Raw genomic sequence first — 21,995 nt, forward strand, 5'->3', positions numbered from 1 at the left:
ACATCCTGCATATCAGATATTTACATTACGATTCATAACAGTAGCAAAATTACAGTTATGAAGTAGCAACAAAAATAATTGTATGGTTGGGGGTCACTACAATATGAGGAACTGTATTAAAGGGTCGCGGCATTAGGAAGGTTGAGAACCACTGGTCTAGTGAGAGGCACAGATGTATGTGAGACTGATATGGGCTGATATACAGGGGGCTCTTGCAGCCCAGAAGAAAAATATCTTACCTAACCTGGAGTTCACTAAGGAAAGCTTTCCAGGAAAGGTGGTGTGATGCTAACTACGGAAGGTTGATTAAGCCACCATCTTTAGCCAGGATAAGTTGTGCGGAGAAGGGCATCTCAGGCTGAGAGAACGGCAAGTGCACAGGCATAAATGCAAGAGAGATGTGTTTCCATAGCTATGACATTATCTGGCTACTTAACTTTTTTAACCTCTAGTGTAAGTCTTAGTAAGAAGCTTAAATAGAGAAATAAGAACTATCTTTGGGGTTTACACTTAGTAAATGCTCAGTAAATATTTATGCAGTTGAGGAGTGGATTCTGAAAGGCCCCAGACCAAGGAGCTTTCACTGTAAGAAGCAGATAGTTTGCACAGAAGTTGAGTTTTGAAAATGGCTTTAGCTTTGAGCAGACAAGGCTGTGTCCTGGGCTCCCAGCACATGGTTTGCATATATCCGCTAGGAGTTTGAGGTGCTTCCTCATGGCATTCATGGACTGTTTTTGCCATATATCTGATTTCTATTCAAAATGACTGTGCCACAGAGCAAACATACTTCTCTTATTCATCCTGTGTTAATCCTGTTTTTGAGGAGGGAGTAATGACATTTCTCTTATTATGATCTTTCCCAAACCAGATTTCATTCAGCATTTGTATTGTATGTGTTTTTCCCCTATTTGTTAGATGCGTCCCCAGTGCTAGGCATACTGGTACCTCATAAATTGTTAAAGTCATAGGAGCACCTTCCAAAGAAGGCTCTTATCGCCCTTTCATCAATATCCAGGGCTCTTGAGTCCTTCGCCTGAAATCTCTCTTGTCCTTTCTAGTACTTGATGGTGAAGTTCCTCTGCACCCGTCAGGAGTCGGCAGAGCGCTTGGGAGTACAAGGCTTGAGCATCAGTGGCTACCTCCGGCCTGCAAGAGCAGAAGCAGAACAGAGTGCCATCTGTGCTCACTGCAGAAAGGACATGGAGGAGAGTGTCTGCGGGGCCTCACTGCTCCTTAGGACCCTTCAGTTCATCCAGCAGCTTGCCCATGACCTGGTAGTGTTTCCTCAGTTGTTAGACTTTCCTCCTTTGGGAAAATAATGACAGTGTCCAGGGAAATGAACACCAGTCAGTGGAACCTGGCCGTGCTGAAGCCATGCAGTATCAATGAGTGGGGAGGCATCATGCTGTGATGACATTGGAAGGCCAAGGGGAGTGAGGTACTGGTCATTGAGGGCATCAGTCAGTGAAACACTAAGTGGCTTGTGGCCATCATTGTGAGGGTTCCTAGACTAGACATACAAACAGAGCTTAAAGATCCCCAGCTATGGTTGCCAATGGCAGACTGGGGAGTTGAAGCAAGTTTATAGGATTTATGTCTTCTTTAAGGACAATTATTCCTGAAGTGTAGGTAAATTCTATTTGTTTATTAAAAGTCCCAAAATAATGTCAGAATTTGAAATCATTGTGTTTTTCACGCTGACTTCTACAGTCACTAATAAAAACACAATAACTCACTCAAAGGTTAATTCTTACAGCCACCACTATAGAGAACATGGTTTGTCTCAGGAATTCAGTGATGCTCTCTCATGTGGTATGCAACAGTGTCTACTCTTTTTAATATGTTTTTATTAATTTTAGAAAGAGAGGAAGGGAGAGGGATAAAGAGATAGAAACATCAATTTGGCTGCCTCCTGCATGTCCCCCACTGGGGATTGAGCCTACACCCGGGCATGTGCCTTGACTGGGAATTGATCTGGCAACTTCTTAGTTCATGGGTCCACACTCAACCACTGAGCCATACCAGCTGGGCAGCAGTGTCCACTCTTGACCTTTACTCTGCTTCAGGGCGCTGCTCAGAGGCTGGTAACTCAATTTATATGGTTTGTTTCATCTTTGTTATTCAAGCTCTCTTATCACAGCAGGAAATAGCAAATGAGAGAGAGATGCTGAGAAATAGCAGGAGCATTTATAGCAGAATTGGTCTATTAGACTACATTCAGGGAAGGGTCAAAATATACTGTAATATGGTCCTGGACAGTAATCATCATCCAGTGAAGACTCATTTATGTTTCAGGTGTGGTGTTGATGAAGTCAGGGAGCCTCTATGGGTCTGTATGTGTGTGTGATCTATATTAATAAAAGGGTAATATGCTAATTAGACCGGGTCAACTGGCCATCTTCCGGACGTCCGACTTCCTTCTGAACAAAGCCATGATGGTGGGGGCCAAGGCAGAGGCAGTTAGGGGTGATCAGGCCAGCAGGGGAGGGCAGTTGGGGGTGAGATCAGGCTGGCAGTGGAGGGCAGTTAGGGATGATCAGGTAGGCAGAGGCAGGGGCAAGATCAGGCCAGCAGTGGGGAGCAGTTGGGGGTGAGATCAGGCAGGCAGGCAGGCAGAGGCAGTTAGGAGCGATCAGGCAGGCAGGCAGAGGGGTTAGGGGCAATCAGGTAGACAGGCCGAGGCAGGGGTGATCAAGCAGGCAGGCAGGTGAGCCGTTAGGAGCCAGTGGTCCCAGATTGCGAGAGGGATGTCCGACTGCCGGTTTAGGCCCGACCCAAGAGATCCCCAATTGGAGAGGGTGCAGGCTGGGCTGAGGGAACACCCCCCTCCGTGCACGAATTTCATGCACTGGGCCACTAGTGTGTGTGTGTGTGTGTGTGTGTGTGTGTGTGTGTTTATTTATTTACACACATACATGTATATAATTATATATTTACATACATATGTACATATACATACCACATACACATGTACATATTTTAGAAAGTTTCACACCAAAAAAGTTGTGACTTTTTAGTAGTAAAGAGTAAGCATTCATTATATGGGAATTTTATCCTGTGGCTACCTCATCCCTTAACAGTGAGAAGTAAATGAGCCATTATGGTCTTTCTCCATACGCATTTTTAATTTTTATTTTTCTGGTCTTTAGGTGCAGCAGAAGGAAAGTGGCTTAAAATATAAGTCTTTTCTGGACTTCGCGGGTCTTGATTTGGAGATCTTCTGGAATTTTTACCGTAAATTAAAGCAAAAGTAGGTCAGAATTTGTGATAAGGTGATAAGCATATAAAAACACACTGCAGACACTGAGTTTTGCTATTTTAAATGGACAATTTTTTTTCTTCTAAGTTTTTTTTTTTTTTACTTCCCACTAGTTTATTGTTCTGATTTTAAAGATTTGGTTATTATGGAAAATAACACCTAGATATAGAAATAACAAAAAAGTAATATTATATAGAAATTGCACATTTTTATAAATCATTTGTGATTTGGGCAGTATTTTCCAAACATTTTCTCATTTGATTATCATTACAACCTTGTGGGATGAGCAGCTTAAGTATGATAGCAGTACCCTCATTTTACAGATGAGGAAACAGGATGAAAAATGCATTTCCTGGCCCCACTGCGGGCAGTCAGGTGGGGTCTGTATTTGCAGACTCTACATAGTACAGTGTTCTTTCCATTCCACCTTTTACTCCTCTGGGTTGGCATTGTTTTCACCAGGCCTGATGTCTAGAGAAGAGTCCTTTGTGGACTGTTTGGCTTTTTTGGGGGGGTTAGGGGGGGTGGGGGATAAAAGCAACTTGCCTTTTTGCTCTCTGATGTATTTTATCTTTCTGTAGCCCGAGGGAAGAATGCATCTGTGCCCAAACCCTGCTTTTGCAGCTCCTTCAGAGCTGCTTCTTGGTGCTGCAGAGAGACTCCACGGCTGCCTCTGAGGATGCAAAGGCTCCCCGCCAGAGCCCCCGGGCAGTGGAGGCCGCCAAGGAGCTCTATACACACTTATGTGATGGTAGGATTGGGGTTTTCTTTAATGTGATCCTGTGCTAGTCTTGCTGTGGAGTACAGGGGGTCCTCTGATCATGCAAGCCCAGGAAAGGGATTGCTTTGTTGGAAAATGAGCCTCTTTTGAATCTTATTTTGGTTCAGTGTTTATTCCCTCATCAATAACTTCCTCCTGGTTTCTGATATACGGTTGTCCGATATTGAGAGAAATTATTGTCACACTGTTTAGTCTTTACTGGGATGAGTTTGATAGATTGAGGGAGATATTATAATGATAAATTGAAAATAAAACACATGTGACTAACTGAAGTTATTTTTTTTAAATATATTTTTATTGATTTCAGAGAGGAAGGAAGAGGGAGAGAGAGATAGAAACATCCATGATGGGAGAGAATCATGGATTGTTCACCTCCTGCAAGTCCCCCACTGGGGATCAAGCCCACAACCCAGGCATGTGCCCTTGACCGGAATCGAACCTGGGACCTTTCAGTTCGCAGGCCGACGCTCTATCCAACTGAACCAAACCGGCTAGGGCTGAAGTTATTTTTAAGTCTTTGCCAAGTTGTGTCTCAAAAGGACAGGGAAATAATGAAATTAAAACTGATACGTATAGTCTTTAGTTAAATGTAAATAAACAAACAAAACATAATTTCCTTACATAGCATGTACAGAAATATTTCTTTGCTCTGGTATTAACTGCAAAATGGAGAGTAATGAGTTTATAGGCTAGTTAATGCAGATATAGATATAGTAAGTGAATAGATGGAATAAATTAAAGCTGATTCCATTGTTCATTTTTGTCAGTGGTGGATAGGGTGGATGGAGACTCTGTGCCCATGGAAATACTAAAACAGGAAGTCAGGAATACCCTTCTCAGTGGAGCTGCCATCTTCTTTCCTGATCGACAGACCCAGCGGAACCATCTCTTCACCATGATGGTACATATTTAAGTTAAAAGTATGGTTTATATTCCTGATAAAAATGATATAATAGAAGGCCTTGCCAGTGCTGTAGAACCAGGAAAAGAAATTTTCAAAATAACAATTGAAAAAAATAAAACCAATAATAATTATTTTTAAATGATATGGTTATAGATTATTTGTTATTGCCTGTGTAGACAAGCATCTAATAGGATTACTGGTAAGAGCTTGATATGGAAAATTAGAGACAGCATTCTGAAAAGGCATTTCTATATGCAGCAGCTAATTAACAAATTAATAAAAATGCTCTGTGGGATGCATAAAAGCCTATAGAAATAAAGGACAGAACAGAAGCGTAAAATGTGGTTTCTGATGCCAAGGTCTTCAGTCCAGTTGGGAACACCTGCCACAAGGAAAAACCAATCCCATAGCATTCGGAGTAGAAGAGAATTGTGTTGATGCTAAATGACTGAGAACGGTTTCAGAGAGGAGGAAGAATCTCTGGTTGTATTTCACTGTCTGCAAAGTTTGCATATCAGCTTGAGACACCGGTTTTCACATTTTGAGTTATAACCTTTAGATCTGACCCACTGGACTGTGGGCAAAGCTCAGTCCTACTTGTTTACTAGAAGTATTTACCAGGCAGCTAAGCAAAGGATTTGTTTTTGTTTTTGTTTTTTGCTGGCATGTGTCCCACGGGGAAAAATAGAAAGAGTACATATAACCTCTGGAATGATATTGCTATTAGCAGAGCAGCCCAGTCACTTTCCCTCTGCCCATCCCTCTGACAGCAGTGGTAAGGGTCACATTTTCCCTTCTTTTTCTGCTGAATTAAATAGCACTGCTGTCATCTGCGGCCATATCTTATTTCTCCCACCCTCCTGTGCCAGTCAGGGTCCTGGGTCTTAAACCCCTCTCAGTTTCTTGCATAGCAGTAGATGTTCAATACATTCCTTGAATTAAGAAAAAATAAAGTGCTCCCACTGTAGCCTAGTAGCCCCATCAGGAGGTGTGATTTATATAACTGTCACCGTAGGCTGTTCTGACTTATATAGAAAGAGCTTAGATCCTATTTAAAAACAAAGTTCATAAGAAATGCTCCCTGTTCCTGCTCTTTCCTCTTGCAATGGCATGCCCAGTGATGAAAAGTACTGGTGTATATCTTTTGGAAGTCATCTTCTTAAACATGTGCAACGAGCTTTCCTGCAGGAAGCCTTGATGATAACTTTAGCAGTGAACAAAAAGTAAATTGCCATCTTCTGTTTAGATGGGTGGTTCTGCTCCCTCTTAGCACTAGGCCAGGTCTTAGTTGGGCACCGTGAGGTGGTCTGCTGATCCCGGCTTTCCTCATGCTTGGGAACAGAGGGCAGGGGCATTCATGCTGCTCTAGGTCATTGGAATGTCAATGAATAGATTTTCTGAATGTGCAGTTTCTTGTTTTCTAGAAAAACGTCACTGAGCAGGAACATAAGCAATCCCTGCAGCTCACTTTCCGCTCACTGTGCACGTATTTTAGGTAAGTTTGTAATTCTTTGCAATTGTCCAGTATTTCAAATCTTTGCAAATTTGGTTTCCTTAGCTATCCCTTCCTTTCATGTGCTTTTGGAGTAACCAGCTACATCCCTCTGCTCAGCCAAGTTTCTGAGTGATAAACCACTTGTCGCAGGAGTGACTGAAGTAGTGGGAGAATGATAATCTTATCCAGACCTTAATCTAAGTCCCAGTCATTATAAGATAACTTAAAATTGAACCCATTGAGGATTTTTTTGAATACTTCAGTTTCTAAATAATTTTAAAAACAAAAACTGAAGCCCTGTACTGAAGTCTAAAAACCCAATTACATTAAAACCAACTGCAGAAGGGTAGCTTAGAAAAAAAGTGTGCTTGGAGAGGATGGCTTGGAGAGTTTTGCTTGCTTTGACTTCTAATGGGTCTGTAGGCTATATTATTAAAGGTATAGACTTTTTTTTTCTTAAGTCCTCACCAGAGGATATGTTTTTTATTGATTTGAGGGAGAGAAAGATAGACAAAGAGAGAGAGAGAAACACTGATGTGAGAGAATTATCAATCAGTTGCCTCCCGTAACCCTAAGAGGGGATCGAACTTGCAACCTGGGTATGTGCCTTGACCTGGAATCAAACCCATGACCTTTCGGTGTACAGGACGATGCTCTAGCCAACTGAGCCACACCAGCCAGAGCTGAAGGTATGGACTCTTGAAGGAGGGAGAGAACTAACAGCCTGAGCTACTGTCTGCAAGTCAAACTATACTTGGTGTGGATGCCAGACTTAGAGGACTCTATAAAATGTGTTCAGAGTGGAGTATCAAGGATGATGAAAGAGGCTGGGGCTGTCATGTGAACATTTGAGACACGTAATGATTAGCCCAGATTGTCAAGTTAGCAGTCATGAGGTTAGGTGTGTTTCTTATTGGTGGTCAAGGTGGTTTATTCATCAGATTTATTCCTTAGAATCTCTTCTAAGGACTTGAGGATTTATGTGCCTGTGCTTACATAAGGACATGTGCTGGGACAGTGCTCCATACCCAGCGGGACCATGGCTTTTTTCCTGACCCAAATTCATCTCATCCCATTGAACTGACACTGAAGTCTTTCTAGGTTCCTTTTTGGAACCTTTTAAGATAAAAACACATGTAAATCCACTTCCTGAAACAAGGTGTCGTGACTAATTTGTGTTCTTTCAGTGATAGGGACCCAGGCGGCCTTCTGCTTTTACCTGAGAAAGGCGACCTGGCCGATACGAACATCAGTGAAGTCCTGGCCGTCATGAGGACTCTCCTCTCTGTTGCTGCTCGAGAGGTAACTGATGGTTGCTCCCTGTGGTCTTTGCCTTCTGCTTTTAGGAGCATGTGATAGAGCTGTCACTGTGCCTTCCCCTTCAACCCTCATTTACAGTATGAACGTAGCTCTATTCCTGTGACCATCAATGAGCACACAGATTTCCCAGCCTCCTTGGCTCCTAATCTGCCAGCTTTTGCAAATGAGTGAGGGGACATGTCTGTGACATGTTTTCTTCACTTGGGCATTTTTGAAACTCATCCGTGTTCATGCATGTGCACAGTGTTTCCTTTATGAGTGTGCCACAGTTAATTTATCCATTGTATTATGGAGGGGCAGTTAGGTCCAGTTTGGGGCAGTTACATAGCAGATATGATATGAACATGTCTTGTGGTTCTTAATGTGCAATAGTTTATTCCTGGAGGTCAGGTGATTCTTCAGAGAAACTCCAAAGAATAAAGATGATGGTTAGAAAGCCATAGGGGACTAAGAATTGTTTTCTAAGGTGGGAGAGATTTGACGGAAGGCTCAGGGAGAGGAGCCACAGAGAAAAGGGACTGGATGATGTGAAAGGGAAACGAGATAATTGGTGGGGTAAGGTTCCTGAGGGGCAGAAGGAATACCTTATGGAGTGAAAACCATTTGTAAAGGTTCTGAAAAGCTGAGGGCAAAAGAGGAGGTGTCATAATACCTCTTTCTTGGTCACTTCTGGGTTGAAAGCTCTTTTGTGACCATTCTCATTTCCCTAGAATTTTTTTGCCAGTGACAGCTGCTGTCTTAAATGCCCTTGGCTGTGTTCTGTGAACGGCCTTGTAAACACTTTCTCTTTGTCTCCTCCCTTGCAGTGTGAACTGTTGATGCTCAACAAGGCCCAAGCGGAGGTTGGCTCCGTGCTCTTCTCCCTGTTCTGGTCTGTCCAAGGCAGCCTACTCTCCTGGTGCTACCTGCAGCTGAAGAGCACAGATCCTGGAGCCAAAGAGCTTGCCGTTGACCTTATTGAAAAATGTGAGTTTCAGGACAAAATCCATGAAAACAAGTGTTTGGGTTTTGACTCTGCATGTTCTCACTTTTTAGTACTCATTCATTGAATGTGCATATGGTTTTCTTTTCTTGATACAAATCGGGAATTGTCTTTGGGTTGTTTTTTCTTCTTAAAATAGAATTCGGTAGCGTATCTTTTTGCCCAAAGTTTCCTGTCTGAATATGGTAGTATGCCTAAGTTTTTTTTATTGCAGGCTTGGGACATTGCACAACCTAAACATTGCCTCTGCAGTCATATAGCACTTCTAGATGATGTCACACTCTGCAGTCATACAGCACTACTAGATGATGTCACACTCTGCAGTCATACAGCACTACTAGATGATGTCACACTGCAGTCATACAGCACTACTAGATGATGTCACACTCTGCAGTCATACAGCACTACTAGATGATGTCACACTCTGCAGTCATACAGCACTACTAGATGATGTCACACTCTGCAGTCATACAGCACTACTAGATGATGTCACACTCTGCAGTCATACAGCACTACTAGATGATGTCACACTCTGCAGTCATACAGCACTACTAGATGATGTCACACTCTGCAGTAATACAGCACTACTAGATTATGTCACACTGCAGTCATACAGCACTACTAGATGATGTCACACTCTGCAGTCATACAGCACTACTAGTTGATGTCACACTGCAGTCATACAGCACTACTAGATGATGTCACACTCTGCAGTCATACAGCACTACTAGATGATGTCACACTCTGCAGTCATACAGCACTACTAGATGATGTCACACTCTGCAGTCATACAGCACTACTAGATGATGTCACACTGCAGTCATACAGCACTACTAGATGATGCCATACTCTGTAGTTATACAGCACTACTAGATGATGTCACACTTTTCAATAGTCTGCATTCCTTGTTTTAGTTAAGTCACCCAAAAGGGAAAAGTCTTAAACCTATAGAGTCTAAGGTGTGTGAGCACTGCTGTGATCTTTGCTGATTACAGAAAATATTCAGATTCATGTCCCATAAACCCACAGAAAATTATATGAAACTTAGCAGATTCTGAGAAATTATATGTGGAAAATTTAGTTCCATCAAACTTGGTCTCAGCAGCTGTGACAAAAATGCTTACACTGTTGAGCCCTGCCACCTAAAGCTTGTCCCATGATATGGCACACCTAGTGATGGCCCATTGTAAACAAAGGGAAAGTAGCAACGGGGTCGGTCAGCCATGCAATTTCACTTACAAAAGTAATATCTCCACCTCTTTGAAAAGAAGCAAAAATGAATTACTCACTCTAAAGGGAATCTTTTACTGGATTTGCATTGCTTTTCTTGCCTAGAGGAAAGCATTTGTATAGTAGTTCCTGGTCTCCTGGTCTTTCTGATGTGGAATTTCCTTCATAGCTTCTGTGACAGCTTACCCTTGATGATGACCAAGCAAGTGATATTTCTCCTGTATAACACATTTTCTTTCTGTTTTGGTAGATGTGGAACAGTTTCTGGGAAGCACAAGAGTGATTTTGGAGTCCCTTTTGTCACAGTATAGTGGAAAAACCATAGTAGAAAAACTATGTAATTCAGTGTTTTCAATGGCAGCTCGACAACTGGTAAGACAAAGTGGCAGCCATTTGTAAAGGGCAGGAGGGTCTGCAGTGGACACTAAGTGCTTTGTTCATCTTCCTCTAGGTAATCTTTCTCCTGGACTTTTGCACTTTAGACATTTCCCACTGCAAACTCTTGAGAGAATTCAGTACCCTAACAGAGTTGTTGAAGAGGCTCTGCAGTGACCCCGAGGGAGGACTGAATAAGGTAACTTGAGTTGGCACTTAAACTGCTTTGTATTTCCCTCACGAGCGGTGTGACCATACTTAGTGAAGCATACCACGGTATGGTACAGGCTTACACAGATAAATGTTGTTGAGAAGACCCCCTATATTTTTATCAGTGGTTTTGCCAATAAGGATAAATGCCAGTGTGAGTTTATTTGGTGAGGTCAGTGTTAGAAAGGAGATACAGAGAAAGCTGTGCATATATTGACTTCAGAATTTTATAGCACATCTACACTAATAAAAGACAAATATGCTAATTGACCATACCTTCACTATGCCCCAAGCCACGCCCACCAGCCAGTCAGAGAGACTATATGAAATTAACCCAACCAAGATGGCAGCCGGCAGCCACAGAGCTGGAGCAAGCAGGAGGCTTGGTTGCCCAGGCGATGGAGGAAGCCAAGCTTCCCGCCTGCCTTGAGCTGGCTGTGGCCTCCGCTCATGGTAACAAAGTTTCAATTACAGGAGCTAAATAAATCCCATATACCTGCTTCCAGTCTGCCTCCACTGGGAGCTTGGGTGGCTGGGGGCTGTGGCCAGCCTGCAAACAGCCATCAGCCCCTCACCCAGGATGGCCAGGCACTCCAGGAGGGACCCCCACCCTGAAGGGGCTGTGGCCAGCCTGCAAACAGTCATCAGCCCCTCACCCAGGCTGGCCAGGCACTCCTATATAATAAAAGGGTAATATGCAAATTGACCCCAACAGCAGAACGACTGGGAATGACTGGTCACTATGACACACACTGACCACCAGGGGGCAGACACTCAATGCAGGAGCTGCCCCCTGGTGGTCAGTGTGCTCCCACAGGGGGAGCTCTGCTCAGCCACAAGCCAGGCTGACAGATGCCAGCACAGCAGTGGTGGTGGGAGCCTCTCCTGCCTCCTCAGCAGTGCTAAGGATGTCCGACTGCAGCTTAGGACTGCTCCCTGCTGGCAAATGGACATTCCCTGAGGGCTCCCAGGCTGCCAGAGGGATGTCTGACTGCCAGCTTAGGCCCAATCCCCCCAGGGAGCGGGCCTAAGCCAGCAGGTGGTCATCCCCTGAGGGGTCCCAGACTGTGAGAGGACACAGGCCAGGCTGAGGGACCACCCCGAGTGCACAAATTTTTAGCCTGTGTGGTGATTTGTGTAGGACTGTCAGGGGCTGTCTAGATCATGGATACGGCACAATCTATTGTGTATGGCTGGATGTAAAGTGATGAAAACCTTTCTTATCTTGTTTGTTTGCATAGCTGGATGTCGAGACTTGGCAACAGGAACAGCCAGTAGTGTTACATACATGGACTAAGGAGTCTGCCCACAACTATGAAAATAATTGCCACGAGGTGTCTGTCTTTGTTAGCCCAGGGGCAACCTATTTTGAGGTGGAATTTGATGAGAGGTGTGAAACTGAAAAAAGGTGAGACTCACATATTCTTCTTTCCCAAGCAATAATGGATCAAAAGTGAGAGAAGGGAAGTGACAGAGATTATGCTTTCACAGGTATGATTATCTGGAATTTACCGACGCTAGAGGTGGAAAAACACGTTATGACACAAAAGTTGGCACTGATAAATGGCCCAAGGTGAGTGGTATTCTCCAAAAGAGATAAAATGCCTACTTCTGTATCAAGTCTTCTCCTTTTGGCATCCCTCAAGAGTAATAGATGTATGTCTTTGAAAAGACGCATTTATCTAATCTAGTAAAAGACAAATAGGGTAATTAACCGTACCTCCGACACGCTTCCCATTGGCTAATCAGGGCAATATGCAAATTAACTGCCAACCAGGATGGCAGCCGGCAACCAGGCAGCTGAAGCGAACATGAGGCTTGCTTGCTCCAGTGATGGAGAAAGCCAACGTTCCCCGCCTGCCGCAGCCGGGCTCTGAGCTGCACTCTAAGAAACAATGTTGCAATTATAGAAGCTAAACAAACCCCAGATACCTGCTTTCAGCAGCGGAAGGCCTCAGAGCTGGAGCTGCAACAGTGTTTCAATTATAGAAGCCAAACAAACCCAGATACCTGCTTTCAGCCAGCCGAGGTCTCAGAGCTGGAGCCGGGCCTCAGAGCTGGAGCCGGCTCTCAGCTCCAGTGACAGCCATAGAAGGTAAATAAATCCCAGAATTAAAAAAACAAAAAAGGCCAAAACCGGTTTGGCTCAGTGGATAGAGCGTTGGCCTGCGGACTGAAAGGTCCCAGGTTCGATTCCGGTCAAAGGCATGTACCTTGGTTGCGGGCATATCCCCAGAAGGAGATGTGCAGGAGGCAGCTGATCGATGTTTCTCTCTCATCAATGTTTCTGACTATCTATCTCTCCCTTCCTCTCTGTAAAAAATCAATAAAATATATTTAAAAAAAAAAAAAAGAAAGAAAAAAGAAAAAAAAGGAGAGGTTGGGAGCTTCAGTCGCCCACCAGCCTGAAAACAGCCCTCAGCCCCTCACCCAGACTGGCCAGGCATCCCAGTGGGGACCCTCACCCTGAAGGAGGTGCGGGCAGCCTGAAAACAGCCATCATCCCCTCATCCAGGCTGGCCAGGCACCCCAGAGGGGACCCCCACCCTGAAGGCGGTGCGACCAGCTGCAAACAGCCATCATCCCCTCATCCAGGCTGGCCAGGCACCCAAGCGGGACCCCAACCCTGACCCGGTACACCCTTCAGGGCAAACCAGCCAGCCCCCACCCATGCACCAGGCCTCTATCCTATAAGTAAAAGGGTAATATGCAAACTGACCCTAACAGCAGAAAGACTGGGAATGACTGGTCACTATGACACATACTGACCACCAGGGTGCAGACACTCAATGCAGGAGCTGCCCTCTGATGGTCAGGGCGCTCTCACATGGGGAGCTCTGCTCAGCCACAAGCCAGACTGATGGCTACCAGTACAGTGGTGGTGGTGGGAGCCTCTCCTGCCTCCTCAGCAGCGCTAAGGATGTCCGACTGCAGTTTAGGCCTGCTCCCCACTGGCAAGTGGACATTCCCCAAGAGCTGCCGGGCTGCCAGAGAGATGTCTGATTGCCATCTTAGGCCCAATCCCCCGGGGAGCAGGCCTAAGCCAGCAAGTGGTCATCCCCTGAGGGGTCCCAGACTGCGAGAGGGCACAGGCCGGGCTGAGGGACCCCTGTTCCCCCACCCGAGTGCACAAATTTTTGTGCACCGGGCCTCTAGTATTATATATTTGTAAAAGGAAGTGTTTATATCAGAATTCAGCAAACTATTACTGTCACCTATTTTGTAAATAAAGTTCTTTTTTAACACAGCCATGCCCACTGTTTACATATCAACTATAGATGCTTTGGAACTGCAATTTGCAGACTTGAGTAGTCATAACAGAGATGTATGGTCCAGGAAGTCTAATAATTTACTATAAGGTTCTTCATAGGAAAAGTTTTCCAATCCCTGGTCTATATCACATTGCCTAGAGTAAATGGATAGTTGTAATCCTTAGCAAGAAGGGCCCCAGGAAGGCCCAGACCATGGCAGTGAAAGCCAGGAGTCCCCCTCACAGTGAGGGCTGCATGACCCCTGGGGCGGGAGGTTCAGTGCTTTGAACTGCTGACCGTTCCTCTGCTGTCTGGGCTGCTGGATGGGAGCACAGCACTGGGCGAGGTGAGCTCTGGCTGAGTAGGTAGTGGACAGAAGGGCATTGGGTTTAGAAATTGACCAGCAGTTTTCTGCCAACTTTGCTTCCTTACAAGGTACAGTTGTGAATTTTCTGTTTCAGCCACTCCTTTGTACATTTCTCCTCAGTAGCTTTGGTGGGAGTGATAAGATATAATGGTGAGCCTGTAACCCAGTTTTAAATTGACATTTTTTTGAGTCATGAAGAACATGCTTATTTTTTATTGAAATGCTTCCTCCTCTAACCTGTTTGACCACATGACTTTTTTTGTTTCTTCTAGAAAGTGACCTTTAAGGCTGGTCCTCGGCTACAGTTTCTCTTCCATTCTGACAGCAGTAACAATGAGTGGGGCTACAAATTCACTGTTACTGCTTATGGCCTGCCAGATGTTGCCGTGTCTTGGGGGTTGGATTTACAACTTCTTGTTTGCCGACTGATGGGGCGTCTTGCTTCCCAGTGCATGGCGCTCAAGTCTGTGCATCGTAAGTCCACGTCCCTGTCCCTTCCCTTCTTGCTACAGCCACATTGAAGAGCAAGGTAGTGCTCTCTCTCCTTAAGGTGCCTCCACACAATGGAGGAGTAAAAGGTATTAATAAAATTCTCTTTGTTTCCTTTAAACCAAACCAGAATAAAATGTCTACTTGACACCATAGGGGAGGCTTAGTGGGGGAGGGAGCTGAGTTTTAGTAGCATCTTATCCTTCTTTTATAAGTGAATTTTGGTATATTCCAATAAGAAGGCAGAAATAGAGACTAAATTAATTTTAGTCCTTGGATTTTGTTTTAAAGTGATTTCTTCAATTTAGTTATGAAATTCATCCAGGAATCAAGAACTATATGGAATAAACTTACTAGAGTATTTTATGTCTGTATCATTTCTTGACTTTTCTGATGATAAAAGTAAAATATCATAGGAAAATTGCATAATGGAGAAAAGCCATCCTTAATCCTAACACCCAGAGATAATTATTATCAACATTTTAATTTATTTCCACCTAGTCTTTTTTTCTATGTCTTCATAAACACACATGTGATGAATATTTAATTGTTCAGCTTACAAAGTGTGAACATTTCACCATAATTAAACATTCCTGAATGGTCTCCTGTTAGACCCTAGGGGTGGTTCACAGTCAGTTTTCCGCTTACTATGCAGATTAGTCATTTCAGAGGTACCTTAGCTGAATTTCTCCACAGAACGGCAGCGTTTCAGGGCTTCCTATGGCTTGGGCTCATTTGGGGTATGCGTTCCTGAAGTTCAGAGTTACATTTTGGTAAATGTGGGTGAATTCCCTCCAAGTCTTAATTATTCCCACATTTTAAAACCTTTTCTTCGTCAGTTCAAATATTCTTAGTATAGTATGGAAAAAATAGAACTCTCATAAGCCTTCTTCTCTTTCCAGAGTTAGGAAGTAACATGGCAGTACCTCAGGCAAAAATGGCATTAGTCCTAAACTCCCCCTTGTGGAAACCTGTCTTCAGGCATCAGATATGTCCAGAGTTGGGACTAGAAGCAAGCTGGCCCACTCATCCACAACAAGATAGTAAGGAGGTATTTACTCTTCTGTTGTCTTTCTATTTGGAATGGAAAATGCTTACTAATACTTATTACTTTAAATTATAAATGTTTGTGTTTATATCTAATCACCCCTACTAAGTTGTTAGTTTCTTGAGGGCAGAAATTATCTCTTATTTATTTAGTGTTCCCACTGTGTGCCACAGGGGCCAGTGCATAATGGATGTTCAAAAATATTGAATAGGTGGCTTTTCAGTAAAATATACCAATTGCTCAGTAAATCTCTCTTGATGGAGTTATTAAACAAATAAGTTAAGTCTGTTTCTCGTCCCCACTGAGTCAAGCTTTAGAGTAAAAGATTTCATGCTATGCTTTTTGGAATGGTAGCATGTTATTTAGGCTTACAATATTTAAAACACTAAACAGGTTTGCCGGCTGTCTCTTTTTCATCTCCTTTCCTCTCTCTCTTTTCTACTACTTTTCCTTCCTTCTTCCCTCCTGCCCCCCCCCCAAGTTATTCAGTTAATTTATGAATGCAGGGGCTCTTCCTCTCCTTTACCGCTCTGTTACATTTGGTTCCTTTGGACCCTCTCTTCTTTTGATTCCATGTTAGTCAACTGTCTTCTCTTACATCGAACTGCTACATCAGCCTCTCTTATTGACTTCTCTTATTTCTCCTGTAAAGAGTAGGCTTAACTCAGGCTTTCTCTCCTTCCCTGCAACCTGCCAGACTTTATCCTCTTCTCTCTTCTGCTGTCACATCTGTGTGAATAGTTCTAAATGTCAGTATCCAGAGCTCTGGTTCTTCTCCCAGACTTGCCAGTTACTCATCTTCCTCTTAGGTATTTTCATTTTAGTTCTGACTCCCTTTAACTCAGAAGTATAAAATCGGGATTACTCCCTCCCCCGTCTGTGACTGCTCACTCCTATTATTGTTTTCCTAGGCACTGAGCCACTGTTCCCTAGCATCACCTTTACTCACCTTGTTCTCCTTTCTATCCAGTCAGCTGCAAGCCCTATAGATTTTCCCTTGTGATGTTCATCTTTTTTCATCCCCTCTGTCTCCATCTTTATCCAGGCCCTCATCTTACACTTGCATTGTCACATTGATACCTACCAAGTTTTCTTTCTTTTTTTTTTTAATACTGCATTATCTTGTCATTCCACTGCCAAGCACCATTAATGGCTCCCCATTGCCCACAGGGTGAAGTCTAAACTCCTCAGAGTGACAGTCAAGGCTCTCTGCAGTCTCCTTTCACCTTACCTATCTGACTCTAGTTCCCACCACTCCCCAGCTGAGACTTCAGGCCAGGTCAGTCTCCCCACTGACTCTTAACTTCTGCTAATGTTTATGTTCCTCAGGGCCAAACCTGCCCAGTCTTCACGGTCCAGTCCAAAGCCCATCTCCAGGAGGCTTTTCTGAACTCTCACCTGTGAATTCTCAGCACTGGGTGTCCCTTATAGGCATTTGGCACTTCATAATCTTTTGCTTTATGGTAGTGCTAGCTTTAATGCTTGTAATGTTTTACTTATGTTTACCTTTTTTTTTTTTTTTTTAACCCATATGCCTGTCTGGTCTCCCCAAAATAGATTTAAACTTCCTGAGAGAAGAATGCACTCTGGTTTATACTTCTGGCCTAGTAGGTGTTCTGTAAACTTTATTTTTTGAACGAATGTCTTAAACATGATTGGTTTTTGTTGTTGTTGTTCCCAGGTTAAGAACATCCCTGATGATCCCTGCCACCGTTTTCTTCTTGATTTTGCACAGTCAGATCCTGCCCAGAACTTCTGTGGGCCATATTCAGAGCTTTTCAAAGGATTCATACAGGCATGTAGAAAACAGGCCCCAAAGACAGATATAGTTGCTGGTTCCACTATTGATCAAGCTGTGAACGCCACCTTTGCTGCTCTGGTGTATCGCACTCCAGGCTTATATGAGAAGCTGCAAAAATATGGTAACTTATATTACAGGGAATATTTTTCATCTGAAGGCCAATTGCTAAGTTTTAAGAAAGCCTAACTTAAGTAAATAAAATATTTTGAAATACAAATATCCTATATAATAAAAGCCTAATATGCTAAGTGTCCGGTCGTCCAGTTGGCCGTTCAACCAATCAAAGCGTAACATGCTAATAATATGCTAAGGCTGCTCAACTGCTCACTATGACGTACACTGACCACCAAGTGGCAGACAGACTACTGGTTAGCCAGTTGTTATGATGTGCACTGACCACCAGGGGGCAGACGCTCAATGCAGGAGCTGCCCCCTGGTGGTCAGTGCGCTCCCACAGGGGGAGCGCCGCTCAGTCAGAAGCTGGGCTCATGGCTGGCGAGTGCAGTGTCAGGAGCCTCTCCCACCTCCACGGCAGCACTAAGGAAATCTGACTGGGAGCGGGCCTAAGCTGTCAGTCAGACATCCCCCAAGGGGTCCCGGACTGCGAGAGGTCTCAGGCCAGGCTGAGGGGCCCCCCCCAATACCCCCCCCAAGTGCATGAATTTCATGCACCGGGCCTCTAGTATTTCTATAATTATAGACATCATCTTGTTAGGTCTGCTTTGCCAGTCAAAAGATTTATAACTGGAGTATATGGCAAGTAGCTTTGAGTTTCCTAATTAGCAGTTAATTAGTTTCCTAATTAGCAGATAATTTGTCTTATCCAAAATTCTAATGGAAAACAACCAAGAAGTTTAATGGAAAATAAACCCTTAACTTGGGCTATAGTACCAGCTCAAAAACTAGAAGTTGTGCAACTTCAGGTTAATCTGACAACCTTTCTGCTCCTTAGTGTCCTTATTTATAAAAGTTTAGATTTGATTAGCTCTAACATTCTAAGAAATTCCAATTAAAACAATTGTTTTGGTAATTCAATGTGCCATGACTAAGGAGGAAAATGTTGGTATTAATTCTTATCTTTAGACTTGCAGCTTCTTTGTAGCATCATCTCTGCTTGGCTTCCTTTGTTGATAGCCTGCTCCACCATTTCTTTCCATCAGGGATACCATCTCTGTGTATTTCCTGTGTATGTGGCCTGCAGCCTCACAGGACCCACAGGAGGGAGAGTCTCTCTCCATTCCTAATCCTTCAGGGGAAAAACCCATTTAAAGATGAGGTGTGTGTTTTCCCGAGCAGGTTAAGTGCTCTTTCCATGGTGCAGATGAAATAAGCAGGAACAAATGCTTCCGTCCATTAGAGTAGGTAATTGACTGTTGCTCTTATTATTATTATTGATATTAATATTGAAATTATCACTACTGCCTTTATTGCTGAGTTATTTGGATCCCATATTGCAGAATTTATTTCCTAATTTCCAAAGTATCTTGATTAATCCCTCAAATATTAATAGCTCCTTTAAGAAGTTGCTAAAATAAAACTACATTGAAACATGAGTTCCTTATGCTAGGGAATGGGGAACAACGGGACCTTTATGGTTTTGAAAAATTCAGTGTGTTTCATAATCAAATTGTGGTTAGAGAGCTGCACAATCTTTGTTATCTGGGAACTTTGCGTAGAGGGAAAAAGCTTTGTGAGTTAAAAGCTGAGAAGCAGCAAGTTTTCGGCTGGGGAGAGTTCTGCAGCTCCTTTTCAAATCGTGTTCAGATAACACATAACTATTTGCAGTAGAGAAACACAATGAAATGTGAGAGTTAGAAATGTTTTGCTGAATACAGGTTGTTCTGAGAATGCCTACCACTGTTGCTTTGAAGAAGACATACTTGGTCTCAGTTCTTTCTAGCTCAGCCTTTGAGGACTGATCGTGGGCTCTTTAAAACTGAGCTACATAGAGAGTGGTTCTTGTCTAGCTAATTTACTCATATTTGTCTAAAAATTGGTTACCCTTTTGAGTTAGAAATGTACAGGAGGAGTTTTTCAACTTGACTAAAAGCTACTTGAGGGCAGGACCCATGTCTCTCTCAGCACTGTATTCCTAGTACCTGATATGGAGCCCAGAATATTCTACATGTTCAGAAAATATTCATTGCATTGTATATTGGTTCAACAAGAGCTTTACACTCTTTTAGTACATATGTTATCCTTTTGGTTTTTAGATGAAGAGAAGGGGCAGGTCTTTCTTTAAAAATCACAACTTTTTTGAATTATAAAAATAATATCCATTTGTGTAGAAACTTACAAAATACAGAAAAGCTTAAAATAATTATCAACTATAATCTCATCACTTTGAGAACACCTCTATTAACATTTTTCTATATATCTACCTAGCCTTTATCTAGGTATATTTGTGTGTGTGTGTGTGTGTGTGTGTGTGTATACACACACATGCAGGGTGGGGAAAAGTAGGTTTACAATTGTGAGTACACGAAATACAGTTTATTCTTGTATTATTATTTATTAATTATTGTATTAATTTCTATACAAACAACTGTAAACCTACTTTTGTCCTACCCTATATATATGTTTTTAATGTATATTCTTTTAAAATAAGACAATTTTATTTATATTGTTTTATAACCAGCTTTTTAAATTTAATATATACCATGACCTTTTTTCAATGTCAATAATTATTTTTTGCTCATTTTTAGTATCTGTTATTTTACTTTTAGTACTTTTCATGTCTTTTACATTTTTTCTTTTAATATTTTACTCACTTTACTAGTATGTCCATTTCAGATGTTCATTTGAAAAATGTTACTTTGAAGTAACACAGAGAACCCATCACAGCTATCTGTGGCTTAGTTGATAATTTTTTCCCCATGGCTCTTTCAACCACTCCCAATGCGTGAGTGTCAGGGGAGGAGCTTTTTCTGTGGGTAGATTGAGAAACTACTCTGTGCTTAGTGCCGCAGTAGTGAATTGTGTTAACTGAATGTAATCTTTTCGTCTCTCCTTTCCCCAGTAAACAGTGGGGGCACGACAGCCCTGAGTGAGGAGTTTGCTCAGGTGTATTCCTTGGCAGATGGGATTCGAATATGGATGGTAAGATTTTCCTTTGCATGTAATTTTTATATTTTTAAAAATTTCCCACGACAGTATCACAGAATTAAGATAAGTAACTCTCTTCCCAAGAATATAACTTCAGGAATGTTTTTTAAACTAAAGTTTAGTGACATGAATGGATATAAACTAATTTAGAATCCTTGAAATCATAATTAGGTGAGTATTGAGAATGTTCAGAACAAACAGGGTTCAGTTGAGCCCACCTACATCCTTAGAAACCCCAAAGGGTACCCTGTGGAACCTGTTAGACCAGGAAGGAAAGCATTACCTTAGGTCAGTGATGGCGAACCTTTTGAGCTCGGCGTGTCAGCATTTTGAAAAACCCTAACTTAACTCTGGTGCCGTGTCACATATAGAGATTTTTTGATATTTGCAACCATAGTAAAACAAAGATGTATATTTTTGATATTTATTTTATATATTTAAATGCCATTTAACAAAGAAGAATCAACCAAAAAAATGAGTTCGCGTGTCACCTCTGACACGCGTGTCATAGGTTCGCCATCACTGCCTTAGGTACTGGGCAACCACTGATGGTTTTAGTCTGGGGAGAGGCCCTTCTGCATTTTAGAGAAGTGGTCTGCAGCATTGTTTCTGACAGCAATAAACTGGAAGAACAATGTAGGAGAATGGAGAAACAGGTTGCATATTATACTACTATTTAATATTATATTACAATGTAAAGTGATAATAACAATACAGGATTATAATGAAAGTGAATGAAGTAGAGCTGCATGTATCAGCATGGGTGGTGCTCACCAACATGACGATAATCAAAACAGCAAGTTGTAGAAGAATACATAAGTATGATATTCCTTATATAAAATTTAAACACAAACCAAATCTGTATGTTATGTACATCAATATGTAGTAAAATCATATAAATACATGGATATTATAAACACAAAAATTAGGAGAATTGTTTTTACTTCTTGGGCATGGAGATGAATACCTATATATCCGTATTTTTTTTATGTATACACAATCATCTTAAATATTGTACAGTAATTGGGGAAAAAAACCTTTTACTTAGTAGAGGCTGGATAATGAAATTGAAAGTAGACCAGTTGTGATATTAGATGAGGATGGCTTCTGCTACCTAGAAGATAAAATAATTAGACTTTGTAATTGATGTGAGTGGTGAACAGGAGGATGGAATTTAGGACCATTCCCATGTTGCTGGGTGACTTGGTGGATGATAGAAGCATTGACCAGAATAGGAAAGATGGTCTTGGATCTGAGAGTGGGCAGGAAAGTTCACTTCGGGTCATGTTGAGTATGAGGACATCTAGGTTATCTGAGACATCTAGCTGGAGAATTTAGTAAACATGAAAGAGTTTAAATGGCTGATGCATCACAGACA

The 21,995-nt window shown here is 42.5% G+C and overlaps 1 protein-coding gene across 5 annotated transcripts in view; it reads left to right on the top strand.

Moving 5' to 3' along the window:
• The window catches only part of ZZEF1 (zinc finger ZZ-type and EF-hand domain containing 1), a 116,717-nt gene that overhangs the window by 44,978 nt on the left and 49,744 nt on the right, over nucleotides 1-21,995 (top strand). For all 5 annotated transcript variants that reach the window (XM_036341280.1, XM_036341276.1, XM_036341278.1 and 2 more), the window contains exons 13-27: nucleotides 1,059-1,274; nucleotides 3,150-3,250; nucleotides 3,841-4,010; nucleotides 4,808-4,941; nucleotides 6,369-6,439; nucleotides 7,627-7,741; nucleotides 8,566-8,725; nucleotides 10,222-10,343; nucleotides 10,423-10,545; nucleotides 11,798-11,964; nucleotides 12,048-12,129; nucleotides 14,447-14,648; nucleotides 15,566-15,714; nucleotides 17,393-17,633; nucleotides 20,532-20,611. In XM_036341280.1, coding sequence (XP_036197173.1) covers nucleotides 1,059-1,274; nucleotides 3,150-3,250; nucleotides 3,841-4,010; nucleotides 4,808-4,941; nucleotides 6,369-6,439; nucleotides 7,627-7,741; nucleotides 8,566-8,725; nucleotides 10,222-10,343; nucleotides 10,423-10,545; nucleotides 11,798-11,964; nucleotides 12,048-12,129; nucleotides 14,447-14,648; nucleotides 15,566-15,714; nucleotides 17,393-17,633; nucleotides 20,532-20,611 — 2,133 coding nt within the window. The remainder of the gene's footprint in view (nucleotides 1-1,058; nucleotides 1,275-3,149; nucleotides 3,251-3,840; nucleotides 4,011-4,807; nucleotides 4,942-6,368; nucleotides 6,440-7,626; nucleotides 7,742-8,565; nucleotides 8,726-10,221; nucleotides 10,344-10,422; nucleotides 10,546-11,797; nucleotides 11,965-12,047; nucleotides 12,130-14,446; nucleotides 14,649-15,565; nucleotides 15,715-17,392; nucleotides 17,634-20,531; nucleotides 20,612-21,995) is intronic.

Source organism: Myotis myotis, unplaced genomic scaffold (assembly GCF_014108235.1).
Source record: "Myotis myotis isolate mMyoMyo1 unplaced genomic scaffold, mMyoMyo1.p scaffold_m19_p_17, whole genome shotgun sequence".
Classification (NCBI taxonomy): domain Eukaryota; kingdom Metazoa; phylum Chordata; class Mammalia; order Chiroptera; family Vespertilionidae; genus Myotis; species Myotis myotis.